The sequence below is a fragment of the Caretta caretta genome, chromosome 6 (assembly GCF_965140235.1).
Source record: "Caretta caretta isolate rCarCar2 chromosome 6, rCarCar1.hap1, whole genome shotgun sequence".
Classification (NCBI taxonomy): Eukaryota; Metazoa; Chordata; order Testudines; family Cheloniidae; genus Caretta; species Caretta caretta.
The window spans coordinates 114,492,821-114,519,011 of record NC_134211.1 but is presented as its reverse complement, the minus strand read 5'-3'; the positions used below and the strand labels follow the sequence as shown (position 1 = coordinate 114,519,011).

At 46.7% G+C, this 26,191-nt stretch overlaps 1 protein-coding gene across 2 annotated transcripts in view; it reads right to left on the bottom strand.

The window, feature by feature from the left end:
- CEP170B (centrosomal protein 170B) overlaps positions 1-18,590 on the bottom strand; it is a 99,640-nt gene extending 81,050 nt beyond the window's left edge. Inside the window, exons 1-2 of one of the 2 annotated variants that reach the window (XM_048853591.2) lie at positions 18,209-18,590; positions 14,030-14,165 (exon numbers count right to left, since the gene is read on the bottom strand). In XM_048853591.2, the coding sequence (XP_048709548.2) occupies positions 14,030-14,134 (105 nt within the window). In that variant the 5' untranslated portion in view covers positions 14,135-14,165; positions 18,209-18,590. The remainder of the gene's footprint in view (positions 1-14,029; positions 14,166-18,208) is intronic. The other variant, XM_048853592.2, reaches the window with a different exon arrangement.
- Between the last annotated feature and the right edge of the window lie 7,601 nt (positions 18,591-26,191).

Sequence of the window (26,191 nt, the reverse complement as noted above, 5' to 3'; positions counted from 1 at the left end):
TCTGATTTGAAATTTGTTCACTTATTATTGCTACAAGTAACACCCAAAATTCACAACACAAAGAGAGATTACCCAGATGGATTTCTTTTCCCTGGTTTGTCTACTTTGTGCATTTGACAGCACTTTGTGTACAGTCCATCTCATTATTTCTCCAGCACAATCAGTTAAGCCCTGCAACAGATCTGTTACAATGGATATATGTCAAAGTAGGGCATGCCTTGTCTTCAATGGGACTCTGCATGAGTGTAGGGGTATGTGCTAGAGTAGCCCACTGGTGTGTGTGTGTTATGCATCTCCACTTTGTGCCCAATCCACAGGGGATATGAGTTTATTACAGTTCCTGGAATAGAGCCAGGCCTCAAAATGGCAGAGGTTGATGCTTTTAGTCCCATCACAACCAAGATGGTGGACACGAATAGATTCCAGTGCAGGACTGGGGCCCTGGTATAGCAACCGGGAGCAGAAAAATGTTTAAAAACACACACACAACCCAGGAAAATATAAATGCAAACTCTCAGCAGTTGGCCAGGGGATTCAGAGGTGGGTGCAGTGCTGGAGACTGCTTAATCCATTACTTTGAAATAGACTAGATTTGCAGCTGACCAGCATTTTTATGGGTTTATATCTGTGGCGCTCTCGCCACTTGTCAAGAGCTCTAAGGGAAGACTCTAGACGGGGAAGGAAACAAACCCACAATTCAGCAGGTCAGGATCTAGAATCTTTCAGGAGTATAAGTCTTAACCAGAACATACACTGAATTTTCTCACCCAGTTTGAAATAACATGTCTATAACTCATCGTTAATCCTCTCTCGACCCAGCTACTGCAGCTTCCTCCTCTCTGGCTTCCCCGACTCGTTGTGCCATTCTGCAATCTGTCCAGAAGGCTGCCACAAAAAAGTCTGGCTTGTACGTTTACAAGGAGCAATGAAAGGCTAATGTCCCTTCCCCCAAACACACATACAAACCAAATAGTCCAGTCACATCCAGCCCTCTTCTGGTCCCCTTTGCTCACTGCCTTGTGTCCTTCAATTCCAGCCCATGCTACATTCTTCAAGGCTCTGCCCAGCTTAGCACCTACGTAACACTCTACTCTTCTTTTTGCTTAAGCCCTCACGACCTTTCGTCTGCTCAAGCTGCCTGAGTATCTGCCCACTTCACGTCACACTATTCATCCCTGTTCCTCCCTCCCCATTGCTTGCTGCACGAGAACCATCTCCGGCCTTTCCCCGCAGGGTCTATCATGCCTCCAGCCCCCTCAAGACCTGCTTCTTGGGTGAGTTGGATAAGTCTTAACCCACCCCTCCATTAAGTATTAGCAAAATAGACACGTGAAAACACAGAACCAAAATAGCAGGGCCATACTCAGATGTCATGAAACTAGGAGGACTTGTGCTAACCCCACAGCTCATTCACTTGCTTGCTGTTACAGCACAGTCCCCATTTACATGTGGTCTGTAAGGCTGTAGGCGCCTCAGAGCAGGGACCTTTGTCTTCAGACTAGGGCTGCCAAGTGATTAAAAAAATTAATCACAATTAAATCACACGATTAAAAAATTAATCTCGATTAATCGCGCTGTTAATAGCATACCATTTAGTTAAATATTTGTGGATATTTTCTACATTTTTAAATATACTGATTTCAATTACAACATGAAATACAAAGTGTACATTGCTCATTTTATATTTATTTTTGATTACAAATATTTCCACTGTAAAAAACAAAATAGTATTTTTCAATTCACCTAATACAAGTACTGTAGTGCAATCACTTTACCATGAAAGTTGAACTTACAAATGTAGAATTATGTACAAAAAATAACTGCATTCAAAAATAAAACAAGGTAAAACTTTAGAGCTTACAAGTCTACCCATTCCTACTTCAGGCAATCGTGCAGAAAAAAAAGTTTGGTTAAAATCTGCAGACGATAAAGCTTCCCACTTCTTGTTTACGTCATCTGAAAGTGAGAACAGGCACTCACATGGCACTGGTATAGCCGGCGTCACAAGATATTTACATGCCAGATGCACTAAATATTCATGTGTCCCTTCATGCTTCAACCCCCATTCCAGAGGACGTGTCTATGCTGATGACAGGTTCTGTTCAATAATGATCCAAAGCAGAGCAGACCGACACATGTTCATTTTCATCATCTGAGTCAGATGCCACCAGCAGAAGGTTGATTTTCTTCTTTGACGGTTTGGGTTCTGTAGCTTCCACATCTGAGTGTTGCTCTTTTAGGACTTCTAAAAGCATGCTCCGCACCTCGTCCCTCTCAGATTTTGGCCAGCACTTCAGATTCTTAAACCTTGGGTCAAGTGCAGTAGCTATTTTTAGAAATCTCACATGGGTACCTTCTTTGCATTTTGTCAAATCTGCAGTGAAGGTGTTCTTAAAACGGACATATGCAGGGTCATCATCTGAGACTGCCATAACATGAAATATCAGACAGAATGGGGGTAAAACAGAGCAGAAGACATACAATTCTCCCCCAAGGAGTACAGTCACAAATGTAATTAACCGTTATTTTTTTAATGAGCATCATCAGCATGGAAGCATGTCCTCTGGAATGGTGACTGAAGCATGAAGGGGCATACGAATGTTTAGCATATCTGGCATGTAAATACCTTGTGTAAGGGGACTGTTGCCCCCTTACTAAGTCAGTGGGGGTGTTTTGGTTGGTTAGCTCCCAGTACTAAAAGGGGAAAGGTCTATGGGAAATCAGGACCCTGAGACTGACAGTCCCCAGGAACAATGGGGAGAGGCCAATGCTCCAGGTCAGCCTGAATGACAGGGCGGGCAGGCTAATCAGGGAGTCAGGAGACCAGGGAGGTCCCATCCTCCGTGTGAGCTGGATTTGCCTGGGTCAAAGCAGGGGCCCAAGCTAAGCTGGGGAGCAGAGCTGTGCCAGATCCAGAGGGACCAGACCCTGTCCTGGGAGCAAAGCTGCAGCCCCAAAGCCAGAGGCACAGCCCAGAGAGAGCAGACTTGCCCTGGGAGGAGAGCTGCAGCAACCAGAGCCAGAGAGGCCAGAAAAACAGGAAGCAGGTCAGTGCTAGGAGCAGAGTCACAGAAGCAGCCTGCAGAGCAAACCTGTCCTGGGAGCAGAGCTGTAGCAACCAGAGCCAGAGGGGCCAAAGAAGCAGCCCAGGGAGCTGGAGGCAGAGCAGCAGCAGCAGTGCAGAGACAGAGTGGTGGAGCTGGGGCTGGACCAGTCCGGAGCTAGGTGCGGTGAGCAGCTGGAGAGAACGAGGGGGACCCTGGGCAGCGGGCCCAGCACAGGGAGACGCCTCAGCCAAGAGGCTCTGCAGGCCAGGCTTGGATCGTAACCCTGACAGGGGAGGGGCAACACTGGGAAGAAGGATCCTACCACTTAGAGTCTGAGAGCGTGTGGCCCCACCAGAGCAAGTGTGCAACCCACAGCATCCCTACAGCACAGCCAGGGCCTGAGAAGAAGGCCTGGGACTTACAAGGAACAGACTGTGAACGGCCCGGACATCCAAGAGACATCGTTTGTGATGTTCCCTGCCACAGAGCGGGCTGATGTGTTTCCTTTAACCTTTCCCATTTTTCCTTATTCTTTTTAAATGTAATTGTTGATTAAATAACTTGTATTTGCTTTAACTGGTATGTAATGGTCAGTGGGTCAGAGAAGTGCCCGGTGCAGAGAGAGTACCCAAGAGTGGAGATACCCTAGACCCTGTCCTAGGTGACCGCAGCAGGGTTGGGGGTCGAGCCCCCCAGGAATCCTGGGCCCAGCCTTGTTGGGGTTACGAGGACTCTGCCAGACAGGAGAGTGGAAGGGGAGTCCTCAAGGGCAGGGAGGCCACTGCGTAAAGGAAGTGGGAGTGAAGACTCAGATCCTTTCGCTCGCCCCTTCACCGGGGTAGTGCAGAAGCCAGGAAAGTTCCCCACAAGAGCGGGACTATTCCCCCGCTTACACTTGCAACACTGGCTACAAAAGTGCCATGCGAACACCTGTTCTCACTTTCAGGTGACATTGTAAATAAGCAGCACGCAGCAGTATCTCCTGTAAATGTAAACAAATTTGTTTGTCTTAGCGACTGGTTGAACAAGAAGCAGGACTAGGTGGACTTGTAGGCTCTAAAATTTTACATTGTTTTGTTGTTGAGTGAAGTTATGTAACAAAAAAAATCTACATTTGTAAGAGATTGCACTACAGTACTTGTATGAGGTGAATTGAAAAATACTATTTCTTCGATCATATTCACATATTTAAGTGCAAATATTTGTAATAAAAATAATAATATAAAGTGAGCACTGTATACTTTGTATTCTGTGTTGTAATTGAAATCAATATATTTGAAAATGTAGAAAAATATTTAATAAATTTCAGTTGGTATTCGGTTGTTTAACAGTGCAATTAATCGCGATAAATTTTTTTGAGTTAACTGTGATTCATTGATAGGCCTACTTCAGACAAGTCTGTGAGGCGCCTAGCCCACTTAATGAACAAATAAATAGTTTAGGGTAATCTGAGACCTGAGGTGAGATCTGTCCTTCCAGCACTGATGCTAAAGTCAGCCCTAGGACAGAGGGGAGGCAGCTTCTGCCTCCTGTAATGAAGGGCTGGTTCAGACCCTGTGGCCCCTGCAATGGTACAGTAAGGCTGGAGCACAGGATTGCCCTGACCTCTCCTGCTTCCACCCCAGACAACGCCGGCACCAATGCCTCCACAAGAGGGGCGGAGGGGCATTAGAACCAGTGGCGCTGGCTCTGCAGAACTCAGAGAGTCTCCAGAGCCCGGGTATTCCGGAAGGGTGCTGCAGCGCAAGATGAATTCACCCAAAGAGCAGTGGCGAGAGTGAAAATGTAGCCAAGTAGATTAAGAAGTTCATGTCAATTTCCTCGAAGCCATAGCTCTGTATGTTTAGTATACGCTATACATATGAGGCCGAAAAAACAAGAACACTATTAAAGTTGCAAATTCAAACACTCAGAAGTTAGGAAACATCAGAAGTAATGTTGCCTATGCAATCTTAATTCAGACACATTGGACCTATGCGTTATGAGACCGTATTTAATTACATAACCACGTCGGGATCTGGTGGGAAAAATGCTCTCTCATTCAGTGCACTGGGTAGACAGTGCTCACTTAATGAGCAGCTGTTCAATATTTTGTTTTCTTTTCATTATTCTATATGCAGTTCCTTATTTACTGCACATTGTTCAACCCCTGCTCTGAAGACAAAGTTATTAATTTCTTCATAGGCTTTTCTGTGGTGCTCATCCCTACAGAATCATAGAAATATAGGACAAGAAGGGACCTCAAGAGGTTATCAAGCCCAGTCCCCTGCACTCAGGCAGGACCAAGTAAATTTGGACCATCCCTGAGAGGCGTCTGACTAACCTGTTCTTAAAAACCTCTAATGACGGGGATTCCATAACCTCCCTTGGTAACCTATTTCAGAGCCAATGGCCTAGCAAGGCCCCAGAAGGCCCCTGTGCAAGAATAAATTAGAGGCCCCCTTCCCAATTCTGAAATCCACCCCAATACAGCCCCCCACCCATCCACTTGCTCCTGCCTAGCTCCCCATAGCCCCAGTCCAGCTCTCCCGTCCCACAGCTCCTGCCTAGGTTCCCTCCATCTCCCTCACAGCCTCCCTACAGACCCCCAGCTCTCCCAACCCCAATCCAATCACCCCTCCAGGCCCTTTTAGTTCCCCTTTCTACCCCTCCAACTTTCCTGATCCCCCTCCCAGCCCCATTTCAGGCCCCCACAAGCCCTCCCTCAGCTTCCCCACTCAGTCCCCTCCAGCTCGGCTCCAACCCCAGTCTGCCACACCCTGCAGCTCCCCAGCTGTGATCCAGACCCACCAAGTTGCACTCCAACTCTCTTCCCCCATCCTAAATAGCTGTAATCTAGCACCCCAGCTCCACCCAGTTCTGCTCCATCTCCCTATCTCCTGTCTCCCCAGCTCGGATCTAGCCCCCCAGTTCCCATCTTCCAATCCTACAGTCCCCCTCCCCAAACCCTTCCTAGTCCCCACCCATACAAAGTGTCTTTTACCTTGCGTGCTCTCTCTAGGGGCCACATCTCCCATCTTCAGGCAACCCTTGTCCCTGCACATCCCCAAGCACTTTGACCCCCGCCCCCAGGCCTTCTGCACGTGTCCTTGTCAGTTGCTCATGCCCAGGGTTACCCCAGCCAGAGGGACCTCCCATTCCAGCCTCGCCCAGTGCCCTGTGGGGCCAGTGAGCCTCACTCTTCCATGGTGGTCCAGTTCAGCTTCATTGATGATTGAACCCATAACCTCATGGGCCCTGGTACAACTGTACCACTTGCACCACTGTAGCTATGCCACTGTCCAGTGCTTAATTATCCCTATAGTTAGAAAGATTTTCCTAATATCTTAGGCCTGGTCTAACTCGGTCAGTGTCTACACTACAATGTTGCTCCCATCGATGTAAGCTGCCCACTACACCGACCTAATAACTCCATCTCTGCGAGAGGCATGGCACATAGGTCGATGTAGTGGCTGTGGAGACACTGCATTATTTACATCGCCTGTTGGCTGTCAGCCCCGCATGCAGCTGAAAGCCAGAGCGCCCCCCGACCCAGGGCCAACAGCCATAGCCCCATAGTCCTGTGGGGATGGGCTCCAGCTGTCAGTGTCCAACAATGCCCCATACAGTTAAGTCGATGGAAGCGCTCCTAGTGAGGACATGCACCAGCAACAGAGGGGACATAATGTGGACATGTACGTTGACATAACTTTGGTCAACTTAATTTTGTAGTGTAGACGGGGCTAAACCTAAACCTCCCTTGCTACAGATAAAACCATTTACTTCTTGTGCTACCTTCAGTGGACATGGAGAACAATTGATCGTAGTCCTCTTCATAACAGCCCTTAACATATCTGAAGACTTATCTGGTTCCCACCCACCCCCCTGCAGTTTTCTTTTCTCAAGACTAAACATGCCCAGTTATTTTTAACTCTTTCTCATAGGTCAGGTTTTCTAAACATTTTATAATATTGTGTTGCTCTCCTCTGGTCGCTCTCCAATTCCTCACCTTTTTCCTAAAATGTGGCACCCAAAACTGGACACAGTACTCCAGCTGAGTAGAGTGGGACAATTACCTCCCGTAACTTTCATACGACACTTTTGTTAATACATCCCACAATATTAGCCTTTTTTTGCAACTGCAGCACATTGTTGGCTCATATTCAATTTGTGGTCCACTATAACCCCAGATCCTTTTCTGCAGTACTCTGCCTACCAGTTATTCCCCATTTTGTAGCCGTGCATTTGATTTTTAATTCCTAAGTGAAGTACTTTGTACTTGTCTTTATTGAATTTCATCTTGTTGATTTCAGCCTAATTTTCCAATTTGTCAAGGTCACTTTAAATTCTAACCCATCCCCCAAAGTGCTTGCAACCTCTCCCAGCTTGGTGACATCAGCAAATTTTAGAAGCATACTCTCCACTCCATTATCAAAGTCATTAATGAAAATACTGAATAGCACATGGTCTGGAACGGATCCCTACAGGACCTCATTAGATACTTCCCCCCCAACTTGACAGCGAACCATTGACAACTACTCATTGATAGTCTTTCAAACAGTTGTAAACCCATCTCATAGTAATTTAATCTAGAACACATTTCCCTAGTTTGCTTATGAGAATGTCATGTGGGACTGTGTCAAAAGCCTTCCTAAAATCAACATCCACTGCTTCCCCCTATCCACTAGGCCAGTAACCCTTTCAAAGAAGGAAATTAAGTTGGTTTGGCATGATTTGTTCTTGACAAATCCATACTGGCTATTACTCTTTACCCTACTATTTTCTAGGTGCTTACGAATTGAATGCCTAATAATTTGTTTCAGTATCTTTCAAGGTATTGACGTTAGGCTGACTGCCTCGTCTATAATTCCCCAGGTCCTCTTTGTTTCCTCCCTAAACTTCCTCCCTTTGTTTCCTCCCTAAAGGCAGGTACTATGTTTGCCCTTCTCCATTCCTCTGGGACCTCACCCACCCTCCATGAGTTCTCAAAGATAACTGCTAAGGGTTCTGAGATTGCTTCAGCTAGTTCCTTAAGTAGAGCCTTGCATGGATACAACATTTGTATCCGCATCTGATCCATGAACCGCACAAATGGTCCACGGATATAAAGCAGATCTCCACAGATTTGCAGGGCTCTCAATATAAAATCTGTATCAGCATCTGATCTGCAATCTGCAAAAATGGTCTGCGAATATCCACGGATTTGCAGGGGTCTATCCTCAAGTACCCTAGGATAATTTCATCAGGCCCTGCTGACTTGAATCCTTCTAACTTACCTAAATAATCTTTCACCTGTTCTTCCCTATTCTGGCTTGTGTTCCTTCCCCCTGGTTAATATTTTTAGTGAAGACTAAAGCAAAATAGGCATTAAACAACTCAGCCTTATTGATGTCATCCGTTATTAGCTCTCCTTCCCCATTATGTAGAGGGCCTAAACTTTCCCTCATCTTGCTCCTAATATATTTATAGGACCCCTTCTTACTGCATTTTATGCCCCTTGCTAGGTGTAATGCATGGTGTTAGAAGTTCTGAATTTGTGTCTACATGCAAAACATGAGTACAAAAGAACAACACAAGCAAGTTGTCCATATTTCCACTTTTTGATTTTCAGGTCATTGAAGAGCTCATGATGGAGCCATAATGGCCTCTTACTATTCTTCCTATCTTTTCTTCATATGGGGATAGTTTGCTGTTGTGCCTTTAAAAACTGCCAGCTCTCCTGAACTCCTTTATCCCTTAGATTTTCTTCCCATGAAGAGTTCTGTGAGTTAGTAGCTCAGTGTTTCATAAACATTAATGAATTTATCTTCCCAACACCCCTGCAAGGGTAGTATCCCCATTTTACAGATGGGGAGCTGAGGCACAAAATGATTTAGGTCAAAAGTTTCCACTAATTTTGGGTGCCCAGTTTTAGACACCTCGGACCTGATTTATCAGAGTATTTACCATTCCACACCCAGTCCCCGTTTCCTTCCCCAACCAGCCTCAGTTCCCATTCACAGCCCCTCATGCGATTTGACTCTTCCCTAACCCTCCCCACACACCCCGGTGCCCACTCCTAATGTACCCCTCTTTGGGCTCCTCATCCAATCTCAATCTGCCACCCACACCCTCCCAGGTTCTGGCCCAGTCTCCCCCCTTCCTGGCTCCTTCTCCCAGTCTCTTTGCCTGGCCAGTTCCAGTTCTCCCCTGCATCCCAGGGCCTTATCAGAGCCTCTCTCCTCCCCCTCCCCGCATCACATTGGTTCTTAATCCCCGACCCCTTGGTGCCCAACCAATTCCAGCTTCCTCTTCCCTGCTCACTGCTCAGAGTGCCAGTCTTGTTTTTTTAGTGGTTAGTTTTCAGTAAGAATTTTCAGTTTATGAAAACATAATTCTCTTCATTTTTGTTCAAACCCCAAATACAAAAAAGATTAAAAGAAGGTCAGAGTTGATTAAAAATGCCAATTATATTTTTCAGGAAAGTTTGAAAAAAGTTGTTATTGTTTTCCCCCTAAGTTCCCCGGGGGGAAAAAATGGTTTTGACCAAAACATCTTAATGGGAAATATTTTTTAAAATTGATTTTTTCCCCCCCAAAGGTCATGCAAAATTGGCATTCTTTACTATGTTATTAAGAGGTGGATCTTGAAACCTTTACTCCTGTTGAATAATACCTTACTCCTTGGATAATCTCATTGGAATCAAGAGGACTGCTTGAAGAGCAAAGTACAACTCAACCTGAGAATAACAGAACTGAGCCCCTAACTATTTATACTAATCCAGGCTGCACTTCAAAATACAAGTTATACCCAGTTTTTCCCTTTTACTAATGTTCAGAACCAAAACATGCCTAAAAAGTGGAAATACTTGCACTAAAAAGCCTGACAACACGGCAGAAGTATTCTAAATATTTCTAATCCTCTAAGTAGGTGTAGAAGAGTTCCAGAAAGATTAAGTTCCTGCCTAGCAAACCAATTTAGTTTCAAGCTTTAAGGCTACAATCTTCTTCAACAGTAGATCCAGTCCTTTGGATGAAATAAGCAAACCCGGGTCAAAATAAAGCATACAGCATCCCTTTATAATTTTGTAATGACACAGTAAAGCATTTTAATTGTTTAGGAATCTATTGTTACCTGGAAGCAGCTCAACTCAAGAAATTTAAAAATAAGAATCTATTCCCTCCTCACCCCACAAAATAATTCCTAGAGCAGCAGAACAACAGATAGTGTGCTCTCTGGGGCAGGGACTGTCTTTTGCATCACATGAGGCCCTGATCAGGCACTTTGTTATTACCACAGTACAACTACTAAATAATCATAATGGTAGAGACCTATTAGGTTTTACATTCCATTCCCCTGACAATAACAGGTCTGTTGTATGTGTACTAGGAATAATTTATTGCTAATGGCTCAATCCCCGAAAACACACTTACAAACAAAATAACTTTTCAATAAGCACGCTGACCCAGAAGTTACAAACAAATGTACTGGTTCCAGTAAACTAGTAGTACGGTCCCCACACAAGAGCTTTGCCAATACACCTCTATGCAATGCAGCGTGCAACGTTCCCACTTCTTATGCCCCTCCAAAGACAAACTGTCATGCCAGTCTGCACAGTGGTTTTGTGACAAAGTTGTTGTAGCAAGAGGTCTATTTTTAGACCCCAACCTCCATCTACTCACATGCAACTTTGCAAACACATATGTGACGTGAAAATTCTATAATCTGCCTCAGATTACTGTAAACTCATTTCATCTGGAACCTAAAATAGCTCTGAAGAACATCTCTAGAAGTGAATAGCTAGTACAATAATCCACTACGCTGCTCAAAATGAGAAGTTAAGTATCATCTGAAGCAGTGGCGCCCAACCTTATTATACAGGAGGGCCACACACACCTAAGCACAGCCTTGTGTGGACCAAACACATTCTCTGCCTGGGGCTGACAGCCCGAGCCCTGCCGCCTCATGAAATGCTCTGGTGGGCTAGGTATGTATCCTGCGGGCCATAGGTTGGGCACCCCTGAGCAAGAGTAAGACTTATTACTGAGGACAGCAAAGAAATGCACTCAGAAAGGGTCACGTTTGATGTGTCACATGAACATCAACCAACTGGCCTTAAGAAGCAATCCACAGCTTTCAGTCTGGGTGAGCAGTTAAACCCGCCTCCCTTCACTCTCTCACCCAGACTCCCAACCACAATCACATCCTCCTCACAACTTCTACTGGCGCATACTTCATTTCCCCCGACCTGTGACCCACCAAAAAGAACCAGATTGGAATCTAAAAGGATCCCTGCTGCTAGGCTTTGCTGCTGATGGCATGAGTCTGTTAGTCCAGGAGCAGCACGGCGCTGAATCAGTGCTCAGCCTCACAGAGCAGTTCCTCAGATGGAAATACTGCACCAGAGGAATGGGGAGGGTCCAGTCTGCTAGCTTTGTAATGGGCTAACACTGAAAGAAACAGCGACCAAGATTTTTAAGAGTGACTATTGATTTGGGGTCTCCATTTTTGAGTGCCCAACTAGAGCCATCTGATTTTCAGAAAGTGCCAAGCACCCACCCTATGAAATCAGGTTCCTTTAAAAGGCCTCAAGTTGGTCACTTAAAGACTCAAGCCCTTTGGAACAATCAGGTTGTTTGAACAGTCAGATACAGCCCTACAGAAAATATTAGGACATTTTTTACCTCTGCACGTCTTACTTCCCACTTCCAAACATAGAAATATAAGAAGACAATCCAAGAAAGCATGATCAAGGGAATCCCCAATAAATGAAACAATACAATGCTGGAGTGGCAAACTCTGGAAAATCCAGTCTGGCCGTTTCATTCATTGCAAATCAATGCCCCCAAAACATCAAGTATTCCTTCTGAGTAGAGGTTTCTCAAATGTTGTTATAGCTAGACCACATCTTAATAGATGGATTGCTTGTTAACCCCTCCCCTCTGATTGGAAACCCAATCTCTCCCCTCCTATCCGTAATCACACAAAGACCCTGCAGCAGCTACAAAAATTGTGTGCACTGGAAAACAATATTAGAAAAGCATTTATGACATGTCTCTATACTATTTAGCAGGTGGAAACCGGGAAGAGAGCCCCACTGCACAACAGCCAGCTTTCTGCCAATCACCACTAAATGCTGCAACCAGTGATCTGCGGCTGAGTGTACAGGAAACTCTGCTTTAGACAGCACAAGACAAAGCTCTTTCCCCTCTTTGCAGCCCAGTTCATTTGTAACTAAAAAAACAACCACCCCACAATGAAGATCTCTCTGCATCTAAATATTAATGTTTCTGCGAGGCCAAATCCAAGAATTTTGGTCCTGAATTTCCACGAAATCCTAAGGCGAAGGGCTCCTGGTTAATGTTCTTCTCCAGTTTGTACATCTGTATGTTCAACAATATGTAGCATTGTTTAGCTGAAACATCTGACCATCAAGGCCACGACTGAAAACAAACTGGATTATTCCACAGGGGGGTGGGAGAAAATCATTTTTATGTACAAGTAACACAGTAACTTTTTGGGACAGAAGGATGCCATCTAGTTCACAACACCACATCAGCTAAAGTTTCTGCACTGAACATTAGAGTTTCCTTTAAGTCACTGGCTTCGATGTTTACTCTGAAAGCACTAACAATGTAATTAAATGTTAAGTTAGCAAAAACCAAAATCACAAGCATCAATGGATGGTATATGCAGTAAAACCTACAGGACAAAATAGCCTAACCACTCAGCATGACAGGACAGAATCAGGTTTCTTTTGTGTAGTGTCTGTATGAGCATCAGTATTGTTACTCCTAAGGGAATTCTGCAGCACTGCACAAGTGCAGAATTAATGTCCCCTGCAGATTTTACTCTTTCCCTGCAGAATAATTGATTCACATGCCCCATGCGGGTCCATTTGGTTTGGCCACTGGGACCAGGCGGGGAAACGTAAATCACCGCACAGGTGGGCGCGGCGGAGCGTGTGTACAGGATTCTGTCCCTCTCGCTTACTATCGTGTTGCGCCTGGAGCCAGAGAGGGGCAGGACTGGGGAGGTCCCAGCCGGTGGCTCCTACCGTGTGCTGAGCTCCAGCTGTTAGTCAGGTGCTGAACTATCTGTACATGTTTCAGTGCTGGGCCAGATCAAGGCCTAAATTCACTCCTAAGGATGTCCTGCCCTTTAGGATATGTCTACACAGCAAAGAAAAACCTCTGGCTAGCTTGTGCCAGCCAACTCGGGCTCGCGGTGTGTGGGTTGCGGTGCTGATTCATTGCTGTGTAGACTGCTGGACTGGGGCTGGAGCCCAGGCTCTAGGACCTTTCAGGGTGGGAGGGTCCTAGACCTTTGGTTCTAGTCTGAGGCCGCAATTCTGCACAGCAAGGAAACAGGCCCACAGACCAGCCACAGGGTTTCCTTTGCTGTGTAGACATGCCCTTGAAGTCTTCTGTGCTTGACATACATGGAAATATTAGTATTGCCCTCTGCTCTGTGGAGCCATATAAATGTGCTAATATGTGGAGTAAGGAATCTATTTGTCAAAACAAATTTTCTGACTCTTTTTTGTTGTCTGTATTGTTACAGACATACTTGTTGATGGGTATTTTGAAATAAATGATCAAACTAATTGAAAATGGCATAATTATATTGTGTTGACAAATAAAATATGCAGAATTTTAAAATATTGTGCACAGAACTTTTAAAATTTTGGCACAGAATTTTTAATTTTTTGGCTCAGAATTCCCTCAGGAGTAGCACCGTTAATCTGCTCTAGGCTGTTACCTTACAGCTAATGAAGCCCTGACTCTCAGACTAATCACCGGACCATCTGAGAAAGCTCACTGTCACTTTCACAAGTCCATTAAACCTCTGTGGATATGGTAAATTTAGCCTCAAATCAAGTTCTTATGAACTAGGGGATTTATTTAAAAGCAACATTTAGGTCTGCAACAGCATCTAGACCCCTAACTTCACAGTCAAGGCATCTACTACATCTTCAAGGGATATTTACCAGATCAGAAATTTTTTTATGAAAATATATTTACCTGGAGCATTAGTTCACAGTCATCTCTGCCAACAAATATCATCTCCCGAGGGAGCCGGTGGCGAATGCCAGTGCTGCTCACCAGGAACCATGAAGTCACACTCATTTTGGTGTTTGGCACTTAACCTTTAAACATCCTGAACAAATAAAACAACACATATCTAGTTTGTTATTACTTATTGGCCAGTAACAGAAGCAAGTTAACTGACAGCATTGAAATTAATCTAAATGAATTAAGCAAGTTTTGTGGGAGTTTATAAACAGATTAAAATACATGGTTACCGGAATCCAATGGCTACAAAGCCGACAGGTGGTATAGAAGCAGAAGTATTTATTCACACAACGCACAGTCAACCTGTGGAACTCTTTGCTAGAGGATGTTGTGAAGGCCAAGACTATAACAAGGTTCAAAAAAGAACTAGATAAATTAATGGAGGATAGGTCAGTCACTGGCTATTAGCCAGGATGGGCAGGAATGGTGTCCCTAGCCTCTGTTTGCCAGAAGCTGGGAATGGGCAACAGAGGATAGATCACTGGATGATTACTTGTTCTGTTCATTGCCTCTGGGCACCTGGCACTGGCCACTGTAAGAAGACAGGATACTGGTCTAGATCAGAGGTTCCCAAACTTGTTCTGCCACTTGTGCAGGGAAAGCCCCTGGTGGGCCGGGCCGGTTTGTTTACCTGCCATGTCCGCAGGTTCTGCCAATCGCGGCTCCCAGTGGCTGCAGTTCATTGCTCCAGGCCAATGGGAGGTGTGGGAAGCGGCGTGGGCTGAGGGACATACTGGCCGCCGCTTCCAGCAGCTCCCATTGACCTGGAGCAGCGAACCGTGGCCACTGGGAGCCACGATCGGCCAAACCTGCGGACGTGGCAGGTAAACAAACCGGCCCGGCCCGCCAGGGGCTTTCCCTGCACAAGCGGCAGAACAAGTTTGGGAACCACTGCTCTAGATGGACCATTGGTCTGAACCAGTATGGCCGTTTTTGTTCTTAAGCAGGGAGGCTCTCTGGACCAGGCATTCTCTGGGCACTGGCAACCTGCTGCATCCTCCAGATTGGCAAGGAGCACAGTGCATGGCTTCCTCCACCTCCATATTCAAACAGTCAAGCTGGTTCATAACAACTGGCCATACCAACTCGGGGAGTAAGGAGACATTATGTGCCCTCTTATTCTCCTTTGTGGGGTACCCGCATCGCAGGAGGAACACAAGACATGGAGAGGGGAAGAGCAAGTGGGTGGGGAATGGCCATGTAGGGCAGGGAGTGGACAGAGCCTTGCATCCCCCCATCTCAATGAGCCAGCCACAGGAGCTCAGCTGGTACATGGTGGGGGATGCAACCTGCTACTGTTCATATTAGTAGCTCTTTACTTCCCCACCCCACCCCGCAGCAAGTGGGAAGAAACAGGGAACAGACTGTGGCTATCAGAGGTGTATCACAGTTTGCTCTCCAGTCTGCTCCAGGACAGTGCAGCTACATACTTCCCATTATACCAGGCTCACTGTTAAATCACAGTCTAACTCTAAGGTAGGAATGGTCAGAGATCAGCAATGCTAATGCATAAAGGAAGAGCATGACTTCTGCAGGCAACTGTTCCAGCAAACCTGTTCGCTGCTTTTACGCTCCCATTAGGTTTCTGATGTTCCTGGGCAAGAGTGGATAGCGAAGAAAACCATTTGTTTTGGGGGGAAGAGGAGCGTTTCTCTCTCTCTCTTCACCTTCCCACTCCCCCCCATCCCCGAAGAAAATAAGAATGCATCACTAATTAGACTCCCTTCTTTTTTCTATCCATTTGATTTCCCCCACATCTTCCTCTTCTCAAAGTTTTGTTTCTAGCTATAGGTGAGAGTGTGTGTGATGTCCATCTAACAAAACAGGATGGATCAACAATACTAATCAGCAAGAAGGGGAAAGAGACCATTTATCATAACACATGCCCATGATCTCTGCATTACAGAATCTTCCTTTTGAGGATCTCAAAGCAGATTTCAAATATGAAGTAAACTTCATGAGCCCTGAGGCAAGTATTACTATCCCCTTTTTACTGTGTGTAAACAAAGTCACATGACACTAAGTTCACATGAAAAGATACCCCTAGTTTTTGAGCAATTTGGGCTATGCACCTTTGGCTTTACATCCTCTTCTCAGGCAAGTGCCTAACTTGGCTTTTGGGCTGATATGGAACTATTAACTCCTGGGACATGGGCCCGCAACTGCGATAAGACTAACAAACACTATCCTGCATCAGAAAAAATGCCATCATCCACCCAAGGGACATTGAAATGAGTTCCAAGATAGTGCTTGCCTTGGGAGGCTCAGAGAGAGGTTCTGGATGTGGTCTGTCTAGGATTATTAACTCCTTGGGGCACGGATTCTGACTTCATCTGTATCCCATACAACACCAAGCAGTCAGTGGTTAGAACACGACTGAGTATCCCTAACACATACTACTGGGCTTCCTTTATTTTCCTTTTTTAGCATCTGTGAGTGCCCCCGAGTTCCTCTGGTTCCTTCCATCCCTTCTTAGGTATTCCTTGTTGGGAACATAAAAGTACCTAGATGTGAACAATCACAGAAAGCCACCTGGCACCAGTGCCCCAGGAGCCGACATAAGGGAAGGACTTCTCCTGCAGAAAGGATGCCACTGTAAATCCACTCCCCTGTCACCTCTAGCCTATTCAAAACAGCCTCATCGACTTGTGAGTGGGCACAATGCCATTCAAGCTGTAAGTGCAAGAAGCCGGGAGGCCTTGTATTCGTACCAAAAACTATTTGTGAAGGGCAGGGACCCAGACAGAAAGGTCTGCACTGTTATGCTGCGAATCCTACAGAAACGCTTGGGGATAAAGCCACTCAGCCCACCTCTTGACACTACATTTTGCTTCTAATGCCATGCAGTGTGTCCATGTCGGCATTTGTTGCTAGGAGGAAGGGAATAAACACTCCATAAAGCTGCTATTGGCCCACAATGCAGAAAGTCAGTGGAGGAATTGAAGCCGCAACCCTTAGCTAGATTCAGTGGAGAGAGGCTGTATCTTTAATCAGCTCTCACCCCTAGCAGCAGACACCACTGAAACTAATGCTTATTATGGACATCTCTAGGAGGAGAGGAGGGTTATTTATACAAGCCAAAAAAAAAAAAAAGGCAGAACAAAGCCACTTAATCCCATTGAATATACAAGTGTTTTTGTTTTTAAAGGAAGAGGGGTGGGGAGGTGGGATTTACCAAGCCGCACACTGGATGTTAACGTGATCAAATCCACCACAATGGAGGGGCAGAGATTGAGAACAAAACCCGCTAGGGGATGTTTAAGATGCTGATTGCATGTGTGGTGGGCCACTGATGCCAATAAACCGGCTAGCTTGCATATTCCTCCATGATCCGCCACCATTAGAAAGCTGCTGCCAGCCATCCACACCCAGGGAAAACACCAACCAAACAAGGTGCGACAACAAACCCTCCAGCCTGCGGGTCCAAGGATCGGGGGGATGGACCCCATTCGTCATGGGGGAGGCAGACCGGGGCTCTTTGTCTCGAGAGGACCGGGCTGAAGAAAGGGGAGGGGGAGGATCAGGGATAAGATGGTTTAAAGCACACTGTCTGTTTCCCTGCCCAAAATCATCATGGGGGGGGGGGGGGGTGGAGGACGGAACAGAGCCGAGCCGGGGGAGGGGAGCTCTGCCCCCCACCCCCCCAGCCCTAGACTGGAGAGCGTACGAACAGTTCCCCGGGCCCCCCAGCGATCAATCGCCGCCACCAGGGCTTGGAAAGGGGCCCAGCCGCCTTCCCCCGGGGCCCCCAGCCCGGCAGATCTCTCTCGGTCCAGGCGCCCTGCGCCTCCGCCCCTGCCCCGCTCTCGACACTGTACCCCAGATCCCCCCCCCCCGCATTTCTCTACCCCGAGCCCCTGCGCCCCCTCCCCGGGGGCGGCCGGCTCCCCACCGCATCTCACAGCCCCGAGCCCCAGCTGCCCCCTTGGCAAGGCACCGAGCGGGCAGCGGCCCCGCTTCTCCCCCCTCCGCCCGAGGAGCCCGCACGCAGGCCCGGGCCGGCTGGTGCATTGCAATCCAGCCAGGTGCTGCTGTGGCGGAGGCCGCAGGCCAGAGCCACCGAGGATCAGCTGTTTCCTGTCGGCTGCCGATCCATCCCCCTCGCTCCCCGGCCCGGCCTCCCGGTACCTGCTCCAGCCCGCCGCGGCCGCCTGCCCCTGCCGCTCCGCCAGGTGCGGGTGGCGGCAGGTACCGGCTGAGCGCCTGCCTCTAGCCGGCTCTGCCTGCCCGACTGGCCGCTCCTCTGGCTTTGCACATTGTCAGCTGCGACCGGGCTCCTTCCCTCTCCTGCCAGGGGAAGGCAGCGCCGCCCGCACTCGCAGGGCAGGTTCTCGACGTCAGGAGGCGGCTCCTACCCCTTCCACCACCCCCGATCCCGTCTCGCCTGCAGCCGCCCTCTCCGGAGCAGACAAGCCAGGTTAGGTCAGGTGACAGCCTGGTTTAAACATTAAAGCTGCCTGCAGCCTCAGCTCTGCTGTGACCCCAGTCACGGCGAAGTTGGCTGCAACGCGCTTGGGTGTGTTCTGCAAGGAGCAGACATGTTCCAACCACGAGTTAGGACGTGATAATGGGCAGGGCTTTTCCCTCCAACCTCCAGCGGATTTAGGAGCTACACTCCGATTATTATTTATAGGGCATCGTAGCTGTGCATCAGGCTTTACAGTAAATGCACCTGTTAAATGCAGTTTGTCAACACATTGTCAAAAGCGCGGGTGCAAAAATGGGTGGGCATTTTTGCTTGCAGGCACATTACCCAATGTGCATAAGAAGTTGGCCAGATGCTTATGTGCAACCCCAGCTTCTGCGAGCACGCCCATTCCTTGCATATGTACAGGTCGGAGCATGCCAGGGTGTGCATCTACTTTCACCCATTTATTAATGAAAGTGTTGGCCAAGGCCTTGCCCTTAACAGCTGGCAGGCTAGTAGCTGGTTGTTGAGCCAAATGTAGTTGATGTTCCAGAAAAGATCTATCTAGCGATCACTGGTATTTCAAAGGTGTCTCTCATCCTGGTATCTAAACACCCAATGTAGCGCCATGGTAGGCAGATCCTAATCTGATTGCTGGGTACTTGACTTTCCCATTCATAATGAACACTAATAATAATAGTTAATGTATTTCTCTTTTATAGTGTCTTTCATTCAAGGTTCTCAAAGGGCTTTGTAAACATTAATTAAGCTTTGCAACACTTCTGTGGTGTAGACTGTATTATCTCCAGTTCGCAAGGCTATAAAATTAATGCAGCAAATTCAGTGTCAGAATTAAGAATGGAGTTCTGCTCCTGATCCTCCAGGTTTTCCCAAATCAAGCCAGGGCCACATGCACATCGGAAAGCAATAGCGCTCGGACCCTGGGTCCCAGCTTAACACGTGCTTGGATCTTCCAGCCCTGGAGGGGCCTGGCACCTTAGGTCCGAGCCCTAGGTTAACACAATTGGTGTGTGGATGCAAGGAGGGTTAGGCGTGAGCCCAGGCTCAAGCCTGGGCTACATTGCTGTGTAGACATACCCCCTTTGGCTTAGTGGAGTAGGCTGAAATTCCATTCAGCATGCATTTTTAAAGCATGCTTATCCTACTTAATATCCTTAGTTGCTACTCCTTGAAGGAACGTATCTCAGAGCGACAAGGGATTGGAGTAATCTGGAGAGTTTGTGAATGGAATAAGAGATTGTTAAGGGAACAAGTTCAGGAAAACACGTTAGGGATGGTGATATACGAAGGTAACTAGAAAATCGCTGATGCTCACTAGTATGGATAGCAGTCAGCCAGCTTTTCCCTGTTGGAGCCACTGAGTATTATTAGAACGCATCCAGTGTTTAATTTGTAATGTAACTGCCGGGGCTCGAGCAACATTTTTTACTTTCATAACTGACACGGCAAGCCCAGAGGTGGCAGAGCTATGGACTGCCAAGCCTAGAAGTGCCAGAACTCAGCCCTGGCAAAAATGAAGTACTGAACGTGCCCAGCCATGTGCGAGTCTGGTAGAGAGAAGGGTCTGATTTTTAGAAGTGCTGAGTGCCCACAACTCCAGATGAAGTCAGTGAGAGCTGTGGCTGCTTAGGACCTACCTCAGAAAACCAGGACCAATGTGGTCTCCAGGAACCAACATGGGCATCTTTGTTATGTTTAAGAATTTGGATTAGGGACATAACCAACTATTTACAGTAGCAGATGGTGGCACAGGCTACAGCGGACACTCGCTTCTACCAGTGTTGTGTCAATATAACTCCATTGACTTCGGTGGAGCTACCCTGATTTACACTGGTCACAAATGAATTCAGAATCCATTCTCATGTCTTTATGTCTAGATAATACAGTGATTAGCACTCTATGAATACTAGTAGGTATCATGGTTACCAGGAGGAAAGGCCATTGATTGTAAGTCCCAGCGTTCAGGAGGGAGAGATAAGCTACAGCACAACTGGGAGAGGAGATTGCATTTCTTCTCTTCCTCCCCTACTCTAAAAGTCGTAGTTATTAATAGTTTGCATTATGATACCCACTTTAATCAACGTTTGAGTTCTTCTCTGGGAAATGCCTTGTGTCCAAACGTAACTCAGTGTATTGATTCTCTTCCGAGACCTAAGTGACCTAAAATCCAGCTGTGCCTGAGACCACCTCTCCTGCAGGAGTGGTGCTTAGCTAGGATTCTCTTCTTCTTGTCTGCTCCAGCGTTGCGCTCCATGGGACTGACAGTAGGACTTTCTCAGTGGCAAGCCCTTGCCTTTGGTGTCCTTTCGGATCTTGTGCAAGGCACATCTATTTAGTCTAGCACTTTAGCCAGTAGTAGATTCTCTGTACGTGGACAAGGTGGAGAACTGTCTCCTTTCTCGGGCCATTTTCATGGGCCCTTTAGATCTGCTTGTGCATTTTTGGGGATGTTGGTATAATTTATTATAGGGCCTATATAAATAAATGTGAACTTTACTACGTTATTTAGTTTAGTCTTTGGTTGCGTTGTGCAGTTATGGTTGATTTCACTATTGCATAGTTTATCTCATAAGTATTTTCACTTCCTGTTGAACTACACTTGAGAAGTTTCTCTATTAGCCTAATCACCCAATAGGACCATAGTGGTACAATTTATTTCTCTCCATGAGCCTACCATCTTCTAGACACGTCTTTGTTCATAGGTACCTGTAAAAAGGTTTTAGTCACTCTCTCTATACGGTTAGTATCTTTGAGAGTGATACTATTTTGTGCGGGTGTACACATCCACCAATGTACTGTACAAAATATAGATGGCACCTCACTCCCTGCTCCTTGGACCTTTCCTTCTAACTTAATACAGTTCAGACAGACACACAGGGCCTAACTATACATTGTGTTACAGCCCCTTTATGCCGCTCCAGTGATGTAGTGGGAGCAAAAAGTTAGGAGATACAGACCCTGGAGAATAATTCTAGCAGATTTTTGAATGGTTTAAAAGCTCTGGCACTGCTGAGGTCTGGCTATTTTTGGCTTCCAGAACAGCTCCTCAGGGTTATTGCTAGCAGCCACATTTAAGTTAGACTGCCCTAAGGCTGCTCTAATTGACACTGGTACAGCTGACGTCCTGAACACAATGTATAAAGCCATAATGGATTGCACTATAACTACCTCAGATTCCCCCCTTCAGGAAAATTGTTCTCTGCAGCAATGCTAAGGCCATAGCAACCCAGGCTTTGTCCATCAGGTAGCTAGCTACCTTTTATAAATAAACTAGATAGACAATGTTACTGTGCACTCTTTAAAGTTTGCCACGATCTACCCCACAGCACATGGGCTGAGGTGAGCTCCGTGTACACATGCAGTTTGTGAATTTGCTGAGCACTCTGGGACCTTTGGATATAAATATTAGCCATTCACCAATCCCCCAGGTTCTTTCATTCACTTTTGAATAACTTCCTTTCAGATGCATTAGTAAAGGCTCCCAAGAGGTCATGGAGTCTGACAAGAATTTTAACCCACTCCACACAGCTGCATTCTGCTACCCAGTGGGCCTAGTTCTGTTAGGGTAGTCACGTGTCTCTCAGAAAACAAGGATTTCTTAATTGCAGGAGGGCCATTTCCTCAGAGTCTTGCTACCTGCAGCGGCTGCTGCATACAGGCCTGGAGCTCTCTCGTGTCACCTCAGGCCAGGATTCCCAGACTTCCTGTCAGAGGCAGGAGAAAGAATCTGTGCGTACTTAAAAGATGGCATAAAAGGCCTGATCCGGCATTCCTCATATATCCAAAACATTCATTGTCTTCCAGCAAGGAGTGCACAGTTGAGCCCTACACCAAGGTTTTCATAAGGCTTCCCCCAAAATTACAAGTCAATTGATTTTTTAAAACTTTTTATTAAGGCAAGCTTACAATGAAAAGTTAAAAATACTTCATCATACCTTACTTATTTAGGATCAGGTTAATACTCAAAGAACCTGGCTAAAGATTCTCTCCTCCTCCAAGTACTGTAAAAAAGGGTGACTAAATTACCTCTTTGGGGCACTACTCTTGTGTCCATTCTTGATGTAAAGCTTTTCCATCACAAGGACAGTCCATATTTTGCCACAATTCTACAGAAGTCACATTTTTCAAGGGATAAGCAATACAAGGCCTTGCTGTTAACAATAAAAGAAGTTCATTTGTTCTGTTTAAAATGTAGACCTTTTACTCACTGGAGCATTAAGTAAGCAGGTCAGGGAATCTCTGGGAAGCTAGCATTTTTTGTCATAAGATTAATCTCTTTAATAATTTCTTTCCCAGATGGTCTAATTCCTGCAACACAACCACCACGTGTGCCAGTATGTTCCCCACAATCCTGTCAAAAGAGTGCCTCCCGAGTAGCAAAAACTTGATGGAGCTTAACTGGAGTCAAATGCCATCGAGACAGTAGTTTATGAAAGTTTTCTTTGTGAGCTATGCAAACTGAAGGTGTCTATCCCCTTTCCCATGGAGGCACCCACTCATCTAGATCAATTTCTTTGTCCACGTTCCCCTCCCACTTTTTCATGGGGGGTAGTTTTCCTATCAACATCTTTTTCAAACAGAACTGTAGGAGAGCCTTGTTTTTTTGAGGTGTCCAACCGGAGATGCCTTAGAAGGGCCTGATGTTCAAAAAATGCGGAGCACCTGCCCTCTGCAAACCGCAGTCCTTTAAAGGGGTCTCAGTTTGCCCCCCACCCCCAAATCACTAGCTACTTTTGAAAGCCTGACCTCTGTCCCTTTAAATGGTTAATAGGGCTTCTTGGTAGTTGTATTTCAATTATAAATCGTTCTACAGCTTATGGGTCTGCTTCTCCTTTCGCTTACTCTGGTTCTATATTGCTGTAACCACATTGCTGGCTCCTGATTTACAGCAGGGGCAATGAGGAGAATCAGGTCCTCCTTTCACACTAAGTATTATCTCCAGCCCTGCAGAATATTCCGGCAGTGTTGTGTGCCAACATTTACATTACATCCCAGTCTATTTTACATCTAGCAAGAGGCCCCAATCCTGCAAACACTTAAGGCACGAGGCATCCCATTGAACTAAAGAGGACAGCTCAGGGCCATAGTTAGTCACTAGCATAAGTGTTTGCAGCATTGGGGCCTGAGGGTGGGATCCACAAAGGTATTTAGGCACTTAAGTCCCAGTTTTGGCTCCCGCTGAGCCCTGTAGCTACCTAAACTCATACAACACCTAAGCTTTTCGGAGTAAAACTTCCCTGAGCACCTCTGTTTCTGTCTCTGAGCACCCCCACTGTTGTCTCCCTCAAAGCATCCAGGTGTCTATCTCCTGCCTAAGCCCCAGAGCAATCCACAAACTGAGGGAAGACAGGTTTCAGAGTAACAGCCGTGTTAGTCTGTATTCGCAAAAAGAAAAGGAGTACTTGTGGCACCTTAGGGTGGACTAAAAACTGTGACTTATCCAGTGACTCAGCCCTCCAATCACCAGCAGGAGAGTGAATTTGTGTGGGGGGGTGGAGGGTGAGAAAACCTGGATTTGTGCTGGAAATGGCCCAACCTGATGATCACTTTAGATAAGCTATTACCAGCAGGACAGTGGGGTGGGAGGAGGTATTGTTTCATATTCTCTGTGTGTATATAAAGTCTGCTGCAGTTTCCACGGTATGCATCCGATGAAGTGAGCTGTAGCTCACGAAAGCTCATGCTCAAATAAATTGGTTAGTCTCTAAGGTGCCACAAGTACTCCTTTTCTTTTTGAGGGAAGACAAGCATTCAGCTGCTTGTCTCGAGTTGTTAGGTGTGCTCAGAGCCCAACCTCCAAAAGAGGAGCCCATCACATAGCATTTAGCCCAGAGGTTAGAGCACCGAGCTGGGAGCGGGAGACTTCGGGTCAGTTCCCCACTCTCTGCCAGAGAAACATGATATTCTGATGTGGGACACCCTCTTTGTCTCTGCCCAATGACTATTCTAAGTATGGGGGCGAGGGAGAGAGACTGGGAATGGCAGCCCAGTGAGGACCACCTACCAGAGAGAGGGAGACCCTGACTCCAGTTCCCCCTGCTCTAACCCCTCATTATTTATCAAGAGGGCAACAGCTTCAAAAGGAGAGATTGAAGGAGCCTGGCATCAAAACCTCCCATAGCTCAGTGGTGGGGGCATGATTGCCACGGGTGGGAAGACCGCTGTTGAAATCCTCCCTCCTCCTCTGGCAGAGCTGCAGAGAAGGGGTGAATTCAACCTGGGTATCTCCCACATCCCAGCTGAGTGCTCTAACCACTGAGCTAAGAGTTATAAGGTGGCCTATTCCTGTGTTGTGTAGAATAAGGCGGGTGCCCCACTCACACCCCTCTTGTCAGCATCTAGTTTAGGCAGGGAGCCACCTAACATGCTGGCTTGCGTGGACACTTCCTTAGGGGCCTCTCTCTCCCCCTTCTCCTAAGGGTACCTGTAAATGAGTCTACACAGCTAGGCACGCCCGCCCCCAAGTGGATGTGTCCTAGGAACACCTCATGTGGCCAGTGCCCCGTATTGACAGCCCCAAGTTCCTCCATTGCTGTGGTGGTGTCTCTGCCGAATAAGTGGAGGGCTGAGTCACTGGATAAGTCACAGTTTTTAGTCCACCCTTTCCAGGGTCACAGTCATTTAACCTAAGCGTCAAAACTTGCCTTTAACAGAAACAAAAATCCTTCCCCCCTTTCTGGGGCTCTTCCTCAGTTCAGCCTGCTGCAGAGGATTTGTATACCCCCTCCTTGGGGTCAGTAGGGGAACCCTACTGAGGGTTCTGGCCCAAACACCCTGTACTGCACAGCTAGGACAGCTCCTTTACCCCATTCAGGTGTTGTGCAACAATCCGTATAGAGGGGGTGCTGAGTGCCATTAAGCCAAACTGTAAACCCTGCATATGATGGAAGCCATTTCAAGCCAGGGGGTGCAGCAGCACCCCCAGGTCCAGTCTCTATGCCAGTTTCCCTTGGCCACTTCCTGCCTCACCTCTTTACTTCCCCTCTGGGTCTCCCAGTCTCTACTTTGCTTTATCAGGCTCGCTCTCTCTCTCAGGCCTTCCTACCTGAAGAGCTTTTCTTATTTACTTTCTTCCCAGCAGTTGTCTTTCCTGCTTTGAGCTTTTCTCTACAGCTGCTATAGACTGGACTGGACTGGACTGGACTGTCCTGTCCTGTCCTGTCCTCACCCTCTAGTTCTTTCCTACAGCAAGCTTTCTTCAGCCTTACCCCTAGCTCCTTTTATACAGAAATCATAATTCCTCTCAGGTGGGACTCATCCTGTAATCAGGGTTGGCTTAGCCCACGCTTTCCAGGCCCTGGGGCAAGCCGTCCTGTGCAGTGCCTAAGTCAGCTTTGTGGATTGCATTGTTGTTCCTGTGATTTTCTTGGCATCTGAAAGGTAGGCATTGTGATGGTCAAGCATTGCAATGCCTAAATCCCTTTGTGAATACCATCCTGTCTAATAGACTGATTGACAAGGCCTGGTAAAAGCCTTTGTATAATTTTGGAGGGTTTAATGAGTGATTTCCACAAGGTTAATATTTTAAGCTCCATGATTTAAAAACTGTAGGGCCAGATCTTCAGCTGGATATTGGCTTATGAAGCAGCATCAGTTTATAGCAACTGAGGCTCTGGCCCTATATCTTCTCACTTTACAATTCATTGTATTTTTATATTGACTTCATATCCCTATTATACCAG